Below are 19,238 nucleotides of genomic sequence, written 5' to 3'. Positions count from 1 at the left end.
CAATGTGTAGGCACATCAGGAGCTTTGCAAACGAGACATTGCGTCCGCCACATATGGGGTATCACAAATTTTATAATCCATTTTCTCCTGTTACTCTTGTGAAAATAAAAAATTTGGAGCTAAAACAACATTTTTGTGGAAAAAAGTCAAAATTCCATTTTTTCCATTCACATTGTTTTAATACCTGTGATGTGCCTAAAGGGTTAATGCATTTATTGAATGTGGGTTTGAGCACTTTTAGGGGTGCAGTTTTTAAAATTGTGTCACTTTTGGGTATTTTCTGTCACATAGGCCCCTCAAAGTAAATTTTGTTGGAAAATTGGAAAATTACTGATAAACATTTAACCCTTCCAACTTCCTAAAATATATTTAAATAATGATGGTAATGTGAACTACACATTTGGAAAATGTTATTTATTAACTACCGTATATACTTGAGTATAAGCCGACCCCCTAATTTTGCGACCAAAAACTGGGAAAACTTATTGACTCGAGTATAAGCCTAGGGTGGAAATGCAGCATTTACTGGTGAATTTCAAAAATAAAAATAGATCATTATTGCCCCATAGCTGTGCCATATAGTGCTCTGCACCGATCATATTTCCCCATAGCTCTGCCATATAGTGCTCTGCACCGTTCATATTTCCCCATAGCTCTGCCATATAGTGCTCTGCACTGTTCATATTGCCCCATATCTGCCCCATATAGTGCTCTGCACCGTTCATATTGCCCCATATCTGCCCCATATAGTGCTCTGCACTGTTCATATTGCCCCATATCTGCCCCATATAGTGCTCTGCACCGTTCATATTGCCCCATATCTGCCCCATATAGTGCTCTGCACTGTTCATATTGCCCCATATCTTCCCCATATAGTGCTCTGCACTGTTCATATTGCTCCATATCTGCCCCATACAGTGCTCTGCACCGTTCATACTGCCCCATAGATGCTCGGTATAAATCTGTGCCGCCGCTGCTGCTGCAATAAAAAAAAAAAAGCCATACTCACCTTTCTTGATTGCAGCTCCCAGCGTCCGGTCCCGGCGTCTCCCCCCTCTGACTGATCAGGCACACTATATGCGTCATTGCGCCCTCTGACCTGCACAGTCAGAGCGCAGATAGACGCCGGGAAGATGGAGCGGCGCCCGGCGGCTGGAACGCGGACAGGTGAATATTACATACTTACCTGGTCCCGACGTCCGGCTCCCCCTGCTGTCCCACGGTCTTCTGTGCCGCAGCCTCTTCCTCTATCAGTGGTCACCGGCACCGCTGATTAGAGAAATGAATAGGCGGCTCCACCCCTATGGGAGGTGGAGCCGCTTATTCATTTTTCTAATGAGCGGTCCCACGTGACCGCTGAAGAGGGGAAGAAGCTGCAGCACAGAAGACCGTGGGACGGCAGGGGGAGCGCCAGGATCGCTGGGACTAGGTAAGTATGCCTCAGCGCCCTCTCCCCCTCACCCGCCGACCCCACCGCTACCGTGACTCGAGTATAAGCCGAGAGGGGCACTTTTAGCCCAAAAATTTGGGCTGAAAATCTCGGCTTATACTCGAGTATATACGGTATATTGTGAGGTATAACTATGTGATTTAAGGGCAAAAAAATTAGAGTTTGAAAAAAATGCCATATTTTTTGTCAAATTTTTGCTATTTTCATTAATAAATGCAAATGATATAGACAAAAATTTACCACTAACACGAAGTACAACATGTCACAAAAAAACAGTCTCAGAATCACTGGACTATGTTGACCTGGTCACACTTGGAAAATAAGGTTCAGTAATTAAAGGTGTAGCCCAGGGAAATAAACATTTTTTGTACTGTTTCTGCCCTGATAAACTATAAAGATGAGCTGCCCAGTGCAGTTCTCTTATCTTTAGAATACTCGTAATTCAGTGTGACAGGAACTGCTCCTCACTGCTTCCCCTTCTCGTTTGGCATACTGCGTCATACAGAACTGTGATGCTCCTTGCTATAAGAGTCAGCTCAAGAAGATGGGGCGTGGCCACGCCCCCTGTTCTCTGCAGGGAAACAGCTACACCGTGTGCAGAATTTTTAGGCAAGTTTTATTTTGATCACATGATACTTTTTATACATATTGTCCTACTCCAAGCTGTTCAGGCTTGAGAGCCAACTACTAATTAAGTTAATCAGGTGATGTGCATCTCTAATGAGGAGGGGTGTTGTCTAATGACATCAACACCCTACATCAGGTGTGCTTAATTATTAGGCAACTTCTTTTCCTTTGGCAAAATGGGTCAGAAGAGAGATTTGAACGGCTCTGAAAAGTCCAAAATTGTGAGATGTCTTGCAGAGGGATGCAGCAGTCTTGAAATTGCCAAACTTTTGAAGTGTGATCACCGAACAATCAAGCGTTTCATGGCAAATAGCCAACAGGGTCGCAAGAAGCGTGTTGGACAAAAAAGGCGCAAAATAACTGCCCATGAATTGAGGAAAATCAAGCGTGAAGCTACCAAGATGCCATTTGCCACCAGTTTTGCCATATTTCAGAGCTGTAACGTTACTGGAGTAACAAGGTGTGCAATACTTAGGGACATGGCCAAGGTAAGGAAGGCTAAAAACGATCACCTTTGAACAAGAAACATAAGATAAATCATCAAGACTGGGCCAAGAAATATCTTAAGACTGACTTTTCAAAGGTTTTATGGACTGATGAAATGGGAGTGACTCTTGATGGGCCAGAGGTTGGACCAGTAAAGGGCAGAGAGCTCCACTCCGACTCAGACGCAAGCAAGGTAGAGGTGGGGTACTGGTATGGGCTGGTATCATCAAAGATGAACTTGTGGGACCTTTATGGGTTGAGGATGGAGTGAAGCTCAACTCCCAGACCTACTGCCAGTTTCTGGAAGACAACTTCTTCAAGCAGTGGTACAGGAAGAAGTTGGTATCGTTCAAGAAAAACATGATTTTCATGCAGGACAATGCTCCATCACATGCCTTCGACTACTCCACATAGTGGCTGGCCAGTTAAGGTCTCAAACAAGAAAAAATAATGACATGGCCCCCTTGTTTAACTGATCTGAACCCCATAGAGAACCTGTGGTCCCTCATAAAATGTGAGATCTACAGGGAGGGAAAACAGTACACCTCTCGGAACAGTGTCTGGGAGGCTGTGGTGGCTGCTGCACGCAATGTTGATAGTAAACAGATCAAGCAACTGACAGAACCTATGGATGGAAGGCTGTTGACTGTCATCATAAAGAAAGGTCACTGGTCGGTCACTCATTTTTTGGGGTTTTGTTTTTGCATGTCAGAAATGTTTATTTCTAAATTTTGGGCAGTTATATTGGTTTACCTGGTGAAAATAAACAAGTGAGATGGGAATATATTTGGTTTTTATTAAGTTGCCTAATATTTCTGCACAGTAATAGTTACCTGTACAAACAGATATCCTCCTAAGATAGCCAAATCTAAAAAAAAAAACACTCCAACTTCCAAAAATATTAAGCTTTGATATTTATGAGTCTTTTGGGTTGATTGAGAACATAGTTGTTGATCAATAGAAAAAATAATCCTCTAAAATAAACTTGCCTAATAATTCTGCACACAGTGTATTATAATGAGACTGACTGATAGTAACAGCAGGGAGCTGCACACTGCTGTAACATCCCAGAAGGGAGGGGAGAGCAATGAAGAGGAGCTCCTAACATGTCAGCCCCTCAATAATTTCTACCTGTCTGTAAATTGAGGTGTGGGGGCATGGCAGAGGCATGGCTTGCTCCCTGCTAGTAGCTCTACAATGAAATAAACATTATCAGGCGCCAGGCTGCTAGCCAGGGGGCAGGACGGGAATCTGCCATGTCCCCTCATCCCATGCTGCAGTGAAGGAGACATCAGGGTCTGGCTGCTGCTACTAAAAGCCAGAGAGGTTGTTAGGCTTCTTTCACACTTTCGTCGGCAGGCGGCCGTCATAATGCGTCGATGTGACGTATCGACGGATGTGCACAAAATAGTGAAAAACGTGTGTAACGCATCCAGTGTTTTGACGGATGCGTCGAATGAGGTGCTGCCTGAATTTGAATGAGAGAGAGAAAAATTTGCAGGATCCTGTGTTTTCAAAAATCAACGAATTTCGACGGGAGCTAAAAGACGGAAGTGTGAAACAGGCCTTACTCATAAGGGGGAGCTACACACTGCTGTGTGATATACGGTCCCAGACGAGAGCAGTGAGGAGCCGCTGCTGTCACAATGAATTACAAGTGTTCTAAAGATAATATAAGAGCACTGGGCAGCTCATTTTTATAGATTAAGAAGGCAATGACAATACAAAATTTATCTCCCCAGAGTACCCCATAACCTACAAAATAGCTCGGTTCTTAAAGGGAACCTACCACCATAAAAACGCTGTTAATCTGCATTTTAATAGCGTTACTAACTTGCCCAGCGCCAGCACGCAGCCAAAGGCTGCAGGAGAAATTTTACTTTTTTCTCCCAAGCAGCATTCAGTTTCAGTCAGAGGGGGCGATGCTGGTTCAGTCACTGCTCTGAAAATACAGAGCGGCGGCTGTAACTGTACCCCCGGCCCTGACTGACAGTCGCCCCCAATGCAGAGCCAGTGTCAGCCAGGGCCGGGGGCACTGTTACAGCCGCCACTGTGTACTCTCAGAGCGGTCACTGAACTTGCGCCAGCGCCCCGTGACTGGAACCGAATTCAGTGGGGAGGATAAAGTTCATTTTATCAGCAGCGTTCAACAAAGTGCAGGTGCCAGGCAGGTTAGTAACGCTTGTAACCTGAAGATTAACCCCATATATCTGCAGTTGTTTTCTGGTGACATGTTCCCAAAAAAAGGTTAAACATCCAGTTGTGGAACTTGTTTTTATTAAAAAATGGGAAACCCCTTTTAGCAAATTAACAGCAGGTCAACTATGGTTATGATGAGCTGGTGGAATTAACAGTTGACCAAACTTTTGAATGTCTATTGCAGCTAAAGTCCTTATACATCAACTGTAAAAAAAAGCACTTTGGCAAATATTTGAAAATATATAAATGTGTGAATATAGCAAGAACTTACTCTCCAAGAAGAATTACATCAACCAGGACATCAAACATCTGGTAAAGGCCTGATGCTTCATTTATTCGCCTCAGTAATACATTTAAGAGTTGGAAGATTGAATAATGAGTTGATGGCCAGGGAATATTGTGGTAGCGGTTCTCCATCATGCGATGTACAGATCGAGCTAAAGAACAAAACATATTAAACAGTTTACCTGACCTGTTTACATGAACATAATACAATATACACTATATATACTACAATATTTACCCCAATGAACTGTGGATCAGTAATTAGACTAGGTAAGGGCAACATAGTATGAGAATAGGTTCGCTCTCCCACAATTCGAAAATGCACCTAAATATTACAACATTTGGTGCATATGAGTGATCGTAGTTTTGAGTCTGGTGAAATCATGAGGAGAGTGCTCCATGACTCCTCACCCAATCTCACCCTCCAATCTCAGCATTAGTAGATGGCTGGTTCCTAGGTATCTGCATATGCAGCAGCCTGATAATCATTTTGTTTTTAATCAGATACATTTTTAATAATTAACAAAACATCAGGCAAAGTCAATTTGTCAAAAGTGAACAAGTACAGATATTACAAAAAATCTCCCTCCCCGCCCACCTATTAATGTACACAAACCTAATAATACCTACAGCCTGCACTGACCCCGCTGCCTCCTCACCACTACCGAAGCTACCGCCTCACCAACACCGGAGCTCCTGCAACCCCCCAACCTACTGTCTCCTTCCCCATAATCCTGTAGAATGTAAGCCCGCAAGGGCAGGGTCCTCTTCCCTCTATACCAGTCTGTCATTGTTAGTTTGTTTACTGTAAGTGATATCTGTAACTTGTATGTAACGCCTTCTCATGTAAAGCACCATGAAATCAATGGTGCTATAGAAATAAATAATAATAATAACAATAATAAAAAAACGCATTTTAACAGCAATATACATTAATACAACACAGACTTTCTGGGTTCATCATCTCTCCACCCAGGGTTTCCACAGTATTTCAAAAGTATTGCCTTTTTTTCCTTTTGGCATAAATCCATTTTTCTATTCCTATAATAATGTCAGACTGTCTATAAAATTGCCGCACCATCGGTGGTTCTTCATTTATCCCATATCTAGCGATCAGTTTTCTCACAATATAATAACCTGGCTATTTCCAGCTTATGACAATTAAGTACCCGGATCTCCTCCACTTATCCCAAAATACACACCTCAGGATCCCTCTCAATTCTACAGTTATATACCCTTCCAATTGCTGCACCCACTTCCAACCAAAATGTATTCAATTTTGGACATTGCCATAGCATATGTAGAATCCCGGCCACCTCAGCCCGACACCTAGGACATTCCGAAGTCTGTCTCAAACTAGCTTTGTACAATCTGTCTGGCGTCTTATATACTCTATGGAGTACATATATTTGTGAAAGTCGGCAGGCTCGCTTAGCGACAGTTTGGGTATATATTCCAATATTTCCTCCCATTTATCCTCCTCTATCCTTCCCACCTCTACTTCCCATTTTCTCATTTGGTTTGATCGGGTAACTTTGAAAAAAGGTAAACAGTAGGTCCCTGTAAATATTGGACACAACTCCTCTTGTCCCCCCTTTTACACATATATAATCCACAAGGATATCTGTCTGGACCGACATTTCAACCATTTGACTCTGTGCCATGTGAGCATGATGAAACTGTCTATACTGAAACCTACAGACCTCCGGTAACCCATAGGTCTCCTGTAATTTCTCAAAAGATAACAGACCTTGCCCATCCCATATCTGGCCAATGTAATATATTCCCAATCTCTTCCAAATGTTAAAGTCCCCCATTTTAACAAACTCTGGTAAATTATCATTCTGCCATATCGGGGAGAAATTAGTCAAGTGTTCCACACCACTAATCCTCTTAATTGCCACGAACACCCTATGGATCATTATCAGAGTGGGGTAAGCCAACCCAAACTTCCCAAAACTATCTTCTTCCAAAACCTCAACTGTCATGATCCCAATGGCAGGGGATCACAAAAGGACAAGCACACAAAAAACAGAACAAGCTCTAGGGTGATGGAAACTGAGCTGACCGCGATCCTGAACCTAATTCACAACACTAGCAGTAGCCGGGGAACGTGCCTACGATGATTCTAGACGTCTCGCGCCAGCCGAAGGACTAGCTTCCCCTATTAGAAGAAACAAAGACCTCTCTTGCCTCCAGAGAAACACCCCACAGAAATAGCAGCCCCCCACATGTAATGACGGTGAAATGAGAGGAAAGCACATACGTAGTAATGAAAACAGATTCAGCAAAATGAGGCCCGCTAAAACTAGATAGCAGAGGATACAAAAGTGAACTGCGCGGTCAGCGAAAAACCCTACAAAAAACCATCCTGAAATTACCTGAACTCACGTGCCAACTCATGGAACATGAGGAGTAATATCAGCCCACTAGAGCAACCAGCAACAAGGAATCAAATAACTGCAAGCTGGACTAAAACAAAAATAAAGCAAAACGTGGAACAGGAAAATCAAAAACTTAGCTTGTCCTGATGATTACAGAAGCGGAAACCAGAGGTAACAAGACACACTGATTACATTGATCGCCGGCGAGGAAATGACAAGAAAGCCAGGTTAAATAGGAAACTCCCATATCCTGATAGAACAGGTGGACACCAGAGACCGCAGAGAACACAAGTCACCCAGTACCATATGTAACCACCAGAGGGAGCCCAAAAACAGAATCCACAACAGTACCCCCTGCTTGAGGAGGGGTCACCGAACCCTCACGAGAACCACCAGGGCGACCAGGATGAGCCCTATGAAATGTACGGACCAAATCAGCAGCATGAACATCAGAGGCAACCACCCAAGAATTATCCTCCTGACCATAACCCTTCCACTTGACCAAATACTGAAGTTTCCGTCTGGAAACACGAGAATCCAAGATCTTCTCCACAACATACTCCAATTCTCCCTCCACCAGCACCGGAGCAGGAGGCTCAAGCGAAGGAACAACAGGTACCTCATACTTCCGCAACAACGACCGATGGAACACATTATGAATAGCAAACGATGCCGGGAGATCCAAACGAAACGACACAGGGTTAAGAATTTCCAAGATCCTATAGGGACCGATAAACCGAGGCTTGAACTTAGGAGAAGAGACCTTCATAGGAACAAAACGAGAAGACAACCACACCAAGTCCCCAACACGAAGTCGAGGACCCACGCGGCGACGGCGATTAGCAAACTGCTGAGCCCTCTCCTGGGACAACTTCAAATTGTCCACCACATGACTCCAAATCTGATGCAACCTATCCACCACCATGTCCACTCCAGGACAATCAGAAGGCTCCACCTGACCAGAGGAAAAACGAGGATGAAACCCCGAATTACAAAAGAAAGGAGAAACCAAGGTAGCAGAACTAGCCCGATTATTAAGGGCAAATTCGGCAAGCGGCAAAAAGGTAACCCAGTCATCTTGATCAGCAGAAACAAAACACCTTAAATAAGTTTCCAAGGTCTGATTAGTTCGTTCCGTCTGGCCATTCGTCTGAGGATGGAATGCAGACGAAAAGGACAAATCAATGCCCATCTTAGCACAGAACGTCCGCCAAAATCTAGACACAAACTGGGATCCCCTGTCAGAAACAATGTTCTCCGGAATCCCATGCAAACGAACCACGTTCTGAAAAAACAGAGGGACCAACTCAGAGGAGGAAGGTAACTTAGGCAAGGGGACCAGATGAACCATCTTAGAAAAGCGGTCACACACAACCCAGATGACGGACATTTTTTGAGAGACAGGGAGATCCGAAATAAAGTCCATGGAAATGTGCGTCCAAGGCCTCTTCGGGATAGGCAAAGGTGACAACAATCCACTGGCCCGAGAACAGCAAGGCTTAGACTTCACAAGACTGCACAAAAGAACGCACATCCCTCGACAAGGAAGGCCACCAAAAAGACCTGGCCACCAAGTCTCTAGTACCAAATATTCCAGGATGACCTGCCAACGCAGAAGAATGGACCTCGGAGATGACTCTACTGGTCCAATTATCCGGAACAAACAGTCTTTCAGGCGGACAACGATCAGGTTTATCCGCCTGAAACTCCTGCAAAGCACGTCGCAAGTCTGGGAAGACAGCCGACAAAATCACCCCATCCCTAAGGATACCATTGGGCTCAGAATTTCCAGGGGAATCAGGCACAAAACTCCTAGAAAGAGCATCCGCCTTCACATTCTTTGAACCTGGCAGGTATGAAACCACAAAATCGAAACGAGAGAAAAACAGTGACCAACGAGCCTGTCTAGGATTCAGACGCTTGGCAGACTCAAGGTAAATCAGATTTTTGTGATCAGTCAAGACCACCACACGATGTCTAGCACCCTCAAGCCAATGACGCCACTCCTCAAATGCCCACTTCATGGCCAAAAGCTCCCGATTACCAACATCATAATTCCGCTCAGTGGGCGAAAACTTTCTAGAAAAGAACGCACATGGCTTCATCACCGAGCAATCGGAGCTTCTCTGTGACAAAACCGCCCCCGCTCCAATCTCAGAAGCATCAACCTCAACCTGAAAAGGAAGCGAAACATCTGGCTGACGCAACACAGGAGCAGAAGAAAACCGGCGCTTAAGTTCCTGAAAGGCCTCCACAGCCGCAGGAGACCAATCAGCAACATCAGCACCCTTCTTAGTCAGATCCGTCAAAGGCTTAACAACACTAGAAAAATTAGTTATGAAACGACGATAAAAATTAGCAAAGCCCAAGAACTTCTGTAAACTCTTAAGAGATGTAGGCTGCGTCCAGTCACAAATAGCTTGAACCTTGATGGGATCCATCTCAATAGTAGAAGGGGAAAAAATATACCCCAAAAAAGAAATCTTCTGGACTCCAAAGAGACACTTTGAACCTTTCACAAACAAAGAATTGGCCCGCAGGACCTGAAACACCTTCCTGACCTGCTGAACATGGGACTCCCAGTCATCAGAAAAAACCAAAACATCATCCAAATACACAATCATAAATTTATCCAGATATTCACGGAAAATATCGTGCATAAAGGACTGGAAGACAGAAGGAGCATTAGAAAGTCCAAAAGGCATCACCAAATACTCAAAATGGCCCTCAGGCGTATTAAATGCGGTTTTCCACTCATCATCCCGCTTAATCCGCACAAGATTATACGCACCCCGAAGATCAATCTTAGTGAACTATTTAGCCCCCTTAATGCGAGTGAACAAATCAGTCAACAATGGCAAAGGATATTGATATTTGACCGTAATCTTATTCAAAAGACGGTAATCTATACAAGGCCTCAAGGAACCATCTTTTTTGGCGACGAAAAAAAAACCTGCTCCCAAAGGAGATGAAGATGGACGGATATGTCCCTTTTCCAAGGACTCCTTAACATAATCCCGCATAGCAGTATGCTCTGGCACTGACAGATTGAACAAACGACCTTTAGGAAATTTACTGCCAGGAATCAAATCTATAGCACAATCGCAATCCCTGTGAGGAGGAAGCGAATTGAGCTTAGGCTCCTCAAAAACATCCCGATAATCAGACAAAAATACAGGAACCTCAGAAGGAGTAGATGAAGCGATAGAAATCGGAGGTGCATCATCATGAACCCCCTGACATCCCCAGCTTAACACAGACATCGCCTTCCAGTCCAAGACTGGGTTATGAGTTTGTAACCATGGCAGACCAAGCACTAAGACATCATGTAAATTATACAGTACCAGGAAGCGAATCACCTCCTGATGAACGGGAGTCATACGCATGGTCACGTGTGTCCAGTACTGAGGTTTATTCATAGCCAAAGGTGTAGAGTCAATTCCTTTCAAAGGAATAGGGACTTCCAGAGGCTCCAGACTAAACCCACAGCGGTTGGCAAATGACCAATCCATAAGACTCAGGGCAGCGCCTGAATCCACATAGGCATCGACGGAAATGGCTGATAATGAACAAATCAGAGTCACAGACAGAATGAACTTAGACTGTAAAGTACTAATGGCAACAGACTTATCAACCTTTTTTGTGCGTTTAGAGCATGCTGATATAACATGAGCTGAATCACCACAATAAAAACACAACCCATTTTTCCGCCTATAGTTTTGCCGTTCACTTCTGGACTGAATTCTATCACATTGCATTGTCTCAGGTGCCTGTTCAGAAGACACCGCCAAATGGTGCACAGGTTTGCGCTCCCGTAAACGCCGATCAATCTGAATAGCCATAGTCATAGACTCATTCAGACCTGTAGGCGCCGGGAACCCCACCATAACATCTTTAATGGCCTCAGAAAGGCCATCTCTGAATTTTGCAGCCAGAGCGCACTCATTCCACTGAGTAAGCACCGACCATTTCCGAAATTTCTGACAATATATTTCTGCTTCATCTTGCCCCTGAGAGAGAGCCAATAAAGCTTTTTCAGCCTGAATCTCTAGGTTAGGTTCCTCATAGAGCAAACCCAATGCCAGAAAAAACGCATCCACATTGAGCAACGCAGGATCCCCTGGTGCCAATGCAAATGCCCAATTCTGAGGGTCACCCCGCAGGAAAGATATTACAATTTTGACTTGCTGAGCAGGGTCTCCAGAGGAGCGAGAATTCAAAGAAAGAAACAACTTGCAATTGTTCCTAAAATTCAGAAAACTAGATCTATCTCCAGAAAAAAACTCTGGGATAGGAATTCTAGGTTCAGACATAGGAGCATGTACAACAAAATCTTGTATATTTTGAACCTTAGCAGCAAGATTATTCAGGCTGGAAGCCAAACTCTGGACCACCATGATAAACAGCTGAGGTCAGAGCCATTCAAGGATTAAGAGGAGGTAAGACGCAGCCAGGCTGCAATTAAGGCTAGGCAGCAAACTCTGAGGGAAGGAAAAAAAAAAAAAAAAACTTCCTCAGACTACTTTTCCTCCTACTTCAGCCAATACGATTACCACTTTGGGCCGGCGATACTGTCATGATCCCAATGGCAGGGGATCACAAAAGGACAAGCACACAAAAAACAGAACAAGCTCTAGGGTGATGGAAACTGAGCTGACCGCGATCCTGAACCTAATTCACAACACTAGCAGTAGCCGGGGAACGTGCCTACGATGATTCTAGACGTCTCGCGCCAGCCGAAGGACTAGCTTCCCCTATTAGAAGAAACAAAGACCTCTCTTGCCTCCAGAGAAACACCCCACAGAAATAGCAGCCCCCCACATGTAATGACGGTGAAATGAGAGGAAAGCACATACGTAGTAATGAAAACAGATTCAGCAAAATGAGGCCCGCTAAAACTAGATAGCAGAGGATACAAAAGTGAACTGCGCGGTCAGCGAAAAACCCTACAAAAAACCATCCTGAAATTACCTGAACTCACGTGCCAACTCATGGAACATGAGGAGTAATATCAGCCCACTAGAGCAACCAGCAACAAGGAATCAAATAACTGCAAGCTGGACTAAAACAAAAATAAAGCAAAACGTGGAACAGGAAAATCAAAAACTTAGCTTGTCCTGATGATTACAGAAGCGGAAACCAGAGGTAACAAGACACACTGATTACATTGATCGCCGGCGAGGAAATGACAAGAAAGCCAGGTTAAATAGGAAACTCCCATATCCTGATAGAACAGGTGGACACCAGAGACCACAGAGAACACAAGTCACCCAGTACCATCTGTAACCACCAGAGGGAGCCCAAAAACAGAATCCACAACACTCAACCAATGGATCCCTGCCCAAAATATGAATCAGAATCCTTTGTGTTGAACCCATACCGTCTACTTCCCTCCAACCCCTCATATGTTGACCCTGCGCAGCTAAATAATAAATCCAAGGGTTCGGAAGTGCCAGCTTCCCACCATCCTTAGGTCTCAACAGCATTTCTAGTCGAAGCCTCAACTGTTTTTTTGTGTACTATATATTATTGACTGTTGGTGATCCAATAAAGTAACATTCTGTTGTTTTACCCTCACCCTGTGTTGTCTGAGTAATATTCTACGCAGGGGGAAGGAGAAAAGGCTTTCAGAGGGATGAGCCCTGGTCCATGCGGTGTTGCTAAAGACAGCCAGGCTAACGGACGAGAGCACCCACTGATCCTCGTGTCTCCACAGTAACCTCCTGATATAACTCCTCTGTCACTTGAGACACAGGTCTAGAAAACTGTTTCTCCAACCCATTCTGACACATGACAAGGACAAGCTGCCATTTGACATAAAAGACGAGGGCCATATTATTACATTTTTGGGGAATCCCTTTAAGAAAGAGATTGCAAGATTTCTCACCTGTATATCGGAATCCATGAATGAATCCGCCCGCAGATTTGCGAAAGTCAATACCATGGCTGGCAGTTCCCACCACAAATAGACCCTGGCTATGCTTTGCTTCATAATTTGGCTTTAGAATGGGGTATTTCTTTTTTATGCCAGAAGATGACTTTAGTTTAATGGACCTGCAAAACAGTGACTAAATTTAAAATGTTTTTTATTACCTTACTGTTATTAGTTTTAAATATTCCATAGTAAATCATATTATAATTATGAACTAATACATATTAAAAATGCATAAATCCTGCATGTTACAGTTACGTCCAGACATATTTGAACAGTGACCAGACCTTTGTGATATGAGCTATGCATTAACCCCTTCATGACCCAGCCTATTTTGACCTTAAAGACCTTGCCGTTTTTTGCAATTCTGACCAGTGTCCCTTTATGAGGTAATAACTCAGGAACGCTTCAACGGATCCTAGCAGTTCTGAGATTGTTTTTTCGTGACATATTGGGCTTCATGCTAGTGGTAAATTTAGGTCAATAAATTCTGCGTTTATTTGTGATAAAAACGGAAATTTGGCGAAAATTTTGAAAATTTCGCAATTTTCACATTTTGAATTTTTATTCTGTTAAACCAGAGAGTTATGTGACACAAAATAGTTAATAAATAACATTTCCCACATGTATACTTTACATCAGCACAATTTTGGAAACAAAATTTTTTTTTGCTAGGAAGTTATAAGGGTTAAAATTTGACCAGCGATTTCTCATTTTTACAACGAAATTTACAAAACCATTTTTTTTAGGGACCACTTCACATTTGAAGTCAGTTTGAGGGGTCTATATGGCTGAAAATACCCAAAAGTGACACCATTCTAAAAACTGCACCCCTCAAGGTACTCAAAACCACATTCAAGAAGTTTATTAACCCTTCAGGTGCTTCACAGCAGCAGAAGCAACATGGAAGGAAAAAATGAACATTTAACTTTTTAGTCACAAAAATGATCTTTTAGCAACAATTTTTTTATTTTCCCAATGGTAAAAGGAGAAACTGAACCACGAAAGTTGTTGTCCAATTTGTCCTGAGTACGCTGATTCCTCATATGTGGGGGTAAACCACTGTTTGGGCGCACGGCAGGGCTTGGAAGGGAAGGAGCGCCATTTGACTTTTTGAACGAAAAATTGGCTTCACTCTTTAGCGGACACCATGTCACGTTTGGAGAGCCCCCGTGTGCCTAAAAATTGGAGCTCCCCCACAAGTGACCCCATTTTGGAAACTAGACGCCCCAAGGAACTTATCTAGATGCATAGTGAGCACTTTGAACCCCCAGGTGCTTCACAAATTGATCCGTAAAAATGAAAAAGTACTTTTTTTTTTTCACAAAAAAATTCTTTTCGCCTCAATTTTTTCATTTTCACATGGGCAATAGGATAAAATGGATCATAACATTTGTTGGGCAATTTCTCCCGAGTACGCCGATACCTCATATGTGGGGGTAAACCACTGTTTGGGCACTCGGCAGGGCTCGGAAGGGAAGGCGCGCCATTTGACTTTTTGAATGGAAAATTGGCTCCAATTGTTAGCAGACACCATGTCGCATTTGGGGAGCCCCTGTGTGCCTAAACATTGGAGCTCCCCCACAAGTGACCTCATTTTGGAAACTAGACCCCCCCCAAGGAACTTATCTAGATGCATATTGAGCACTTTAAACCCCCAGGTGCTTCACAGAAGTTTATAACGCAGAGCCATGAAAATAAAAAATAATTTTTCTTTCCTCAAAAATGATTTTTTAGCCTGGAATTTCCTATTTTGCCAAGGGTAATAGGAGGACCCCAAATGTTGTTGTCCAGTTTGTCCTGAGTACGCTGATACCCCATATGTGGGGGTATGTGGGGGTAAACCACTGTTTGGGCGCACGGCAGGGCTCGGAAGGGAAGGCACGCCATTTGGCTTTTTAAATGGAAAATTAGCTTTAATCATTAGCGGACACCATGTCACGTTTGGAGAGCCCCTGTGTGCCTAAACATTGGAGATCCCCCAGAAATGACCCCATTTTGGAAACTAGACCGCCAAAGGAACTAATCTAGATGTGTGGTGAGGACTTTGAACCCCCAAGTGCTTCACAGAAGTTTATAACGCAGAGCCATGAAAATTAAAAAAAAAATAATATTTTCTCAAAAATGATATTTTAGCCTGCAATTTTTTATTTTCCCAAGGGTAACCGGAGAAATTTGACCCCAAAAGTTGTTGTCCAGTTTCTCCTGAGTACGCTGATACCCCATATGTGGGGGTAAACCACTGTTTGGGCACATGCCGGGGCTCGGAAGTGAAGTAGTGAGGTTTTGAAATGCAGACTTTGATGGAATGCTCTGTGGGCGTCACGTTGCGTTTGCAGAGCCCCTGATGTAGCTTAACAGTAGAAACCCCCCACAAGTAACCCCATTTTGGAAACTAGACCCCGAAAGGAACTTATCTAGATGTGTGGTGAGCACTTTGAACCCCCAAGTGCTTCACAGAAGTTTATAATGCAGAGCCGTGAAAATAATAAATACGTTTTCTTTCCTCAAAAATTATTATTTAGCCCAGAATTTTTTAATTTTTCCAAGGGTAACAGGAGAAATTTGACCCCAATATTTGTTGTCCAGTTTCTCCTGAGTACGGTGATACCCCATATGTGGGGGTAAACTACTGTTTGGGCACATGCCGGGGCTCGGAATTGAAGTAGTGACGTTTTGAAATGCAGACTTTGATGGAATGCTCTGCGGGCGTCACATTGCGTTTCCAGAGCCCATGATGTGGCTAAACAGTAGAAACCCCCCACAAGTGACCCCATTTTGGAAACTAGACCCCGAAAGGAACTTATCTAGATGTGTGGTGAGCACTTTGAACCCCCAAGTGCTTCATAGAAGTTTATAATGCAGAGCCGTGAAAATAATAAATACATTTTCTTTCCTCAAAAATAATTATTTAGCCCAGAATTTTTTATTTTCCCAAGGGTTACAGGAGAAATTGGACCCCAAAAGTTGTTGTCCAGTTTCTCCTGAGTACGCTGATACCCCATGTGTGGAGGTAAACCACTGTTTGGGCACACTTCGGGGCTCAGAAGGGAAGTAGTGACGTTTTGAAATGCAGACTTTGATGGAATGGTCTGCGGGCGTCACGTTGCGTTTGCAGAGCCCCTGATGTGCCTAAACAGTAGAAACCCCCCACAAGTGACCCCATTTTAGAAACTAGACCCCCCAAGGAACTTATCTAGATATGTGGTGAGCACTTTGAAACCCCAAGTGCTTCACAGACGTTTACAACGCAGAGCCGTGAAAATAAAAAATCATTTTTCTTTCCTCAAAAATGATGTTTTAGCAAGCATTATTTTATTTTCACAAGGGTAACAGGAGAAATTGGACCCCAGTAATTGTTGCGCAGTTTATCCTGAGTATGCTGGTACCCCATATATGGGGGTAAACCACTGTTTGGGCGCACGTCGGGGCTCGGAATTGAGGGAGCACCATTTGACTTTTTGAATACGAGATTGGCTGGAATCAATGGTGGCGCCATGTTGCGTTTGGAGACCCCTGATGTGCCTAAACAGTGGTAACCCCTCAATTCTACCTCCAACACTAACCCCCCCCACACCCCTAACCCTAATCCCAACTGTAGCCATAACCCTAATCACACCCCTAACCACAACCCTAATTCCAACCCTAACCCTAAGGCTATGTGCCCACGTTGCGGATTCGTGTGAGATTTTTCAGCATCATTTTTGAAAAATCCGCGGGTAAAAGGCACTGCGTTTTACCTGCGGATTTCCCGCGGATTTCCAGTGTTTTTTGTGCGGATTTCACCTGCGGATTCCTATTGAGGAACAGGTGTAAAACGCTGCGGAATCCGCACACAGAATTGACATGCTGCGGAAAATACAACGCAGCGTTTCCGCGCGGTATTTTCCGCACCATGGGCACAGCGGATTTGGTTTTCCATAGGTTTACATGGTACTGTAAACCTGATGGAACACTGCTGCGGATCCGCAGCCAAATCTGCACCGTGTGCACATAGCCTAATTCTAAAGGTATGTGCACATGCTGCGGAAAACGCTGCGGATCCGCAGCAGTTTCCCATGAGTTTACAGTTCAATGTAAACCTATGGGAAACAAAAATCGCTGTACACTTCTTTGTGCGGATTCCGCAGCGGTTTTACAATTGCTCAAATAGAAAATCGCAGTTGTAAAACCGCAGTGAAATGCGCAGAAAAAACGCGGTAAATCCGCCATAAATCCGCAGCGGTTTAGCACTGCGGATTTATCAAATCCGCAGCGGAAAAATCCGCAGAGGACCAGAATACGTGTGCACATACCGAAACCCTAACCCTAGCCTTAACCCTAGCCCTAACCCTAACCCTACCCCTAACCCTAGCCCTAACCCTATTCTAACATTAGTGGAAAAAAAAAATTCTTTATTTTTTTATTGTCCCTACCTATGGGGGTGACAAAGGGGGGGGGGTCATTTATTATTTTTTTTATTTTGATCACTGAGATATAATCTATCTCAGTGATCAAAATGCACTTTGGAACGAATCTGCCGGCCGGCAGATTCGGCGGGAGCACTGTGCATGCGCCCGCCATTTTGGAAGATGGCGGCGCCCAGGGAGAAAACGGACGGACCCCGGCAGGATAGATAAGTATGATGGGGTGGGGGGGGAGCACGGGGAAGGGGGGGGATCGGAGCATGGGGGGAAGGATCGGAGCGCGGGAGGGGTGGAACGGAGCACGGTGGAGGTGGAACGGAGCACGGGGGTGGAACGGAGCACGGGGGGGTGGATCGGAGTGCAGGGGGGTGATTGGAGGACGGGGAGGGTGATTGGAGCACGGGGGGAGCAAACAAGAGCACGGGGGGAGCGGAGCACAGGACGGAGGGGAGCCGGAGCAGTGTACCGGACAGATCGGTGGCTTGGGGGGGCGATCGGTGGGGTGAGGGCACATTAGTGTTTCCAGCCATGGCCGATGATATTGCAGCATCGGCCATGGCTGGATTGTAATATTTCACCAGTTATAATAGGTGAAATATTACAAATAGCTCTGATTGGCAGTTTCACTTTCAACAGCCAATCAGAGCGATCGTAGCCACGAGGGGGTTAAGCCACCCCCCTGGGCTAAACTAACACTCCCCCTGTCCCTGCAGTTCGGGTTAAATGGGAGTTAACCCTTTCACCCGATCTGCAGGGACGCGATCTTTCCATGACGCCACATAGGCGTCATGGGTCGGATTGGCACCGACTTTCATGACGCCTACGTGGCGTCAAAGGTCGGGAAGGGGTTAAAATGAAAGAACTGAGATACCTTTAAGGTGTAGACTTTCAGGTTTAATTAAAGGGGTTGCACAAAAATATTCTGTGAAGCATTTAGGAATTGCAACCAGTATTCTACAGAGTCAATTCAGGGGCTGAAAAGTAATTTGACCAATTAATATTACCGTAAACAAAATGTTCATTTTTAATACTATGTGGAGAATCATTTGCAGCCAATGATTGCCTGAAGTCCGGAAGCTGTGGATATTATAAAACGCTGGGTTTCCTCCTTTATGATGCTTTGCCAGGCATTTACTGCAGCAGTTGTAACAACCCTGCCGGCATCACTGCATGGCCTTCCATTCCCCACCTGCCTGTTACATCAACTCACTCACCCAGTGCCATGCTGTGAGATCTGTCTGCTGCTGGTTCCATGCTGTGAGATCTGTCTGCTGCTGGTTCCATGCCATGTGCTCCATGGCTGCTTACTCTGTGTACACTTCCTGGCTGTGTGCATAGGGGGGAGGCGCCAGCAACTCCGGATTCTTATTGAGACTGTGTGTACCTCCCTAAGGTGCTCCTGGCCAATAGCCTTGAGGCCTCTGATAATTAACCCCTTAAGCCCCGAGGGTGGTTTACACGTTAATGAC

General features: G+C 44.5%; 1 protein-coding gene across 6 annotated transcripts in view; it reads right to left on the bottom strand.

Moving 5' to 3' along the window:
* Nucleotides 1-19,238, bottom strand: part of FOXRED2 (FAD dependent oxidoreductase domain containing 2) — a 746,176-nt gene that overhangs the window by 533,569 nt on the left and 193,369 nt on the right. For all 6 annotated transcript variants that reach the window (XM_069737156.1, XM_069737158.1, XM_069737162.1 and 3 more), the window contains 2 exons: nucleotides 13,319-13,485; nucleotides 5,034-5,199 (listed from right to left, as the gene is read on the bottom strand). In XM_069737156.1, the coding sequence (XP_069593257.1) occupies nucleotides 5,034-5,199; nucleotides 13,319-13,485 (333 nt within the window). The remainder of the gene's footprint in view (nucleotides 1-5,033; nucleotides 5,200-13,318; nucleotides 13,486-19,238) is intronic.

The sequence above is a fragment of the Ranitomeya imitator genome, chromosome 8 (genome assembly GCF_032444005.1).
Source record: "Ranitomeya imitator isolate aRanImi1 chromosome 8, aRanImi1.pri, whole genome shotgun sequence".
In the NCBI taxonomy this organism is placed as follows: Eukaryota; Metazoa; Chordata; class Amphibia; order Anura; family Dendrobatidae; genus Ranitomeya; species Ranitomeya imitator.
The sequence above is the reverse complement of the archived record's forward strand: the minus strand, read 5'-3'. Positions and strand labels throughout refer to the sequence as shown.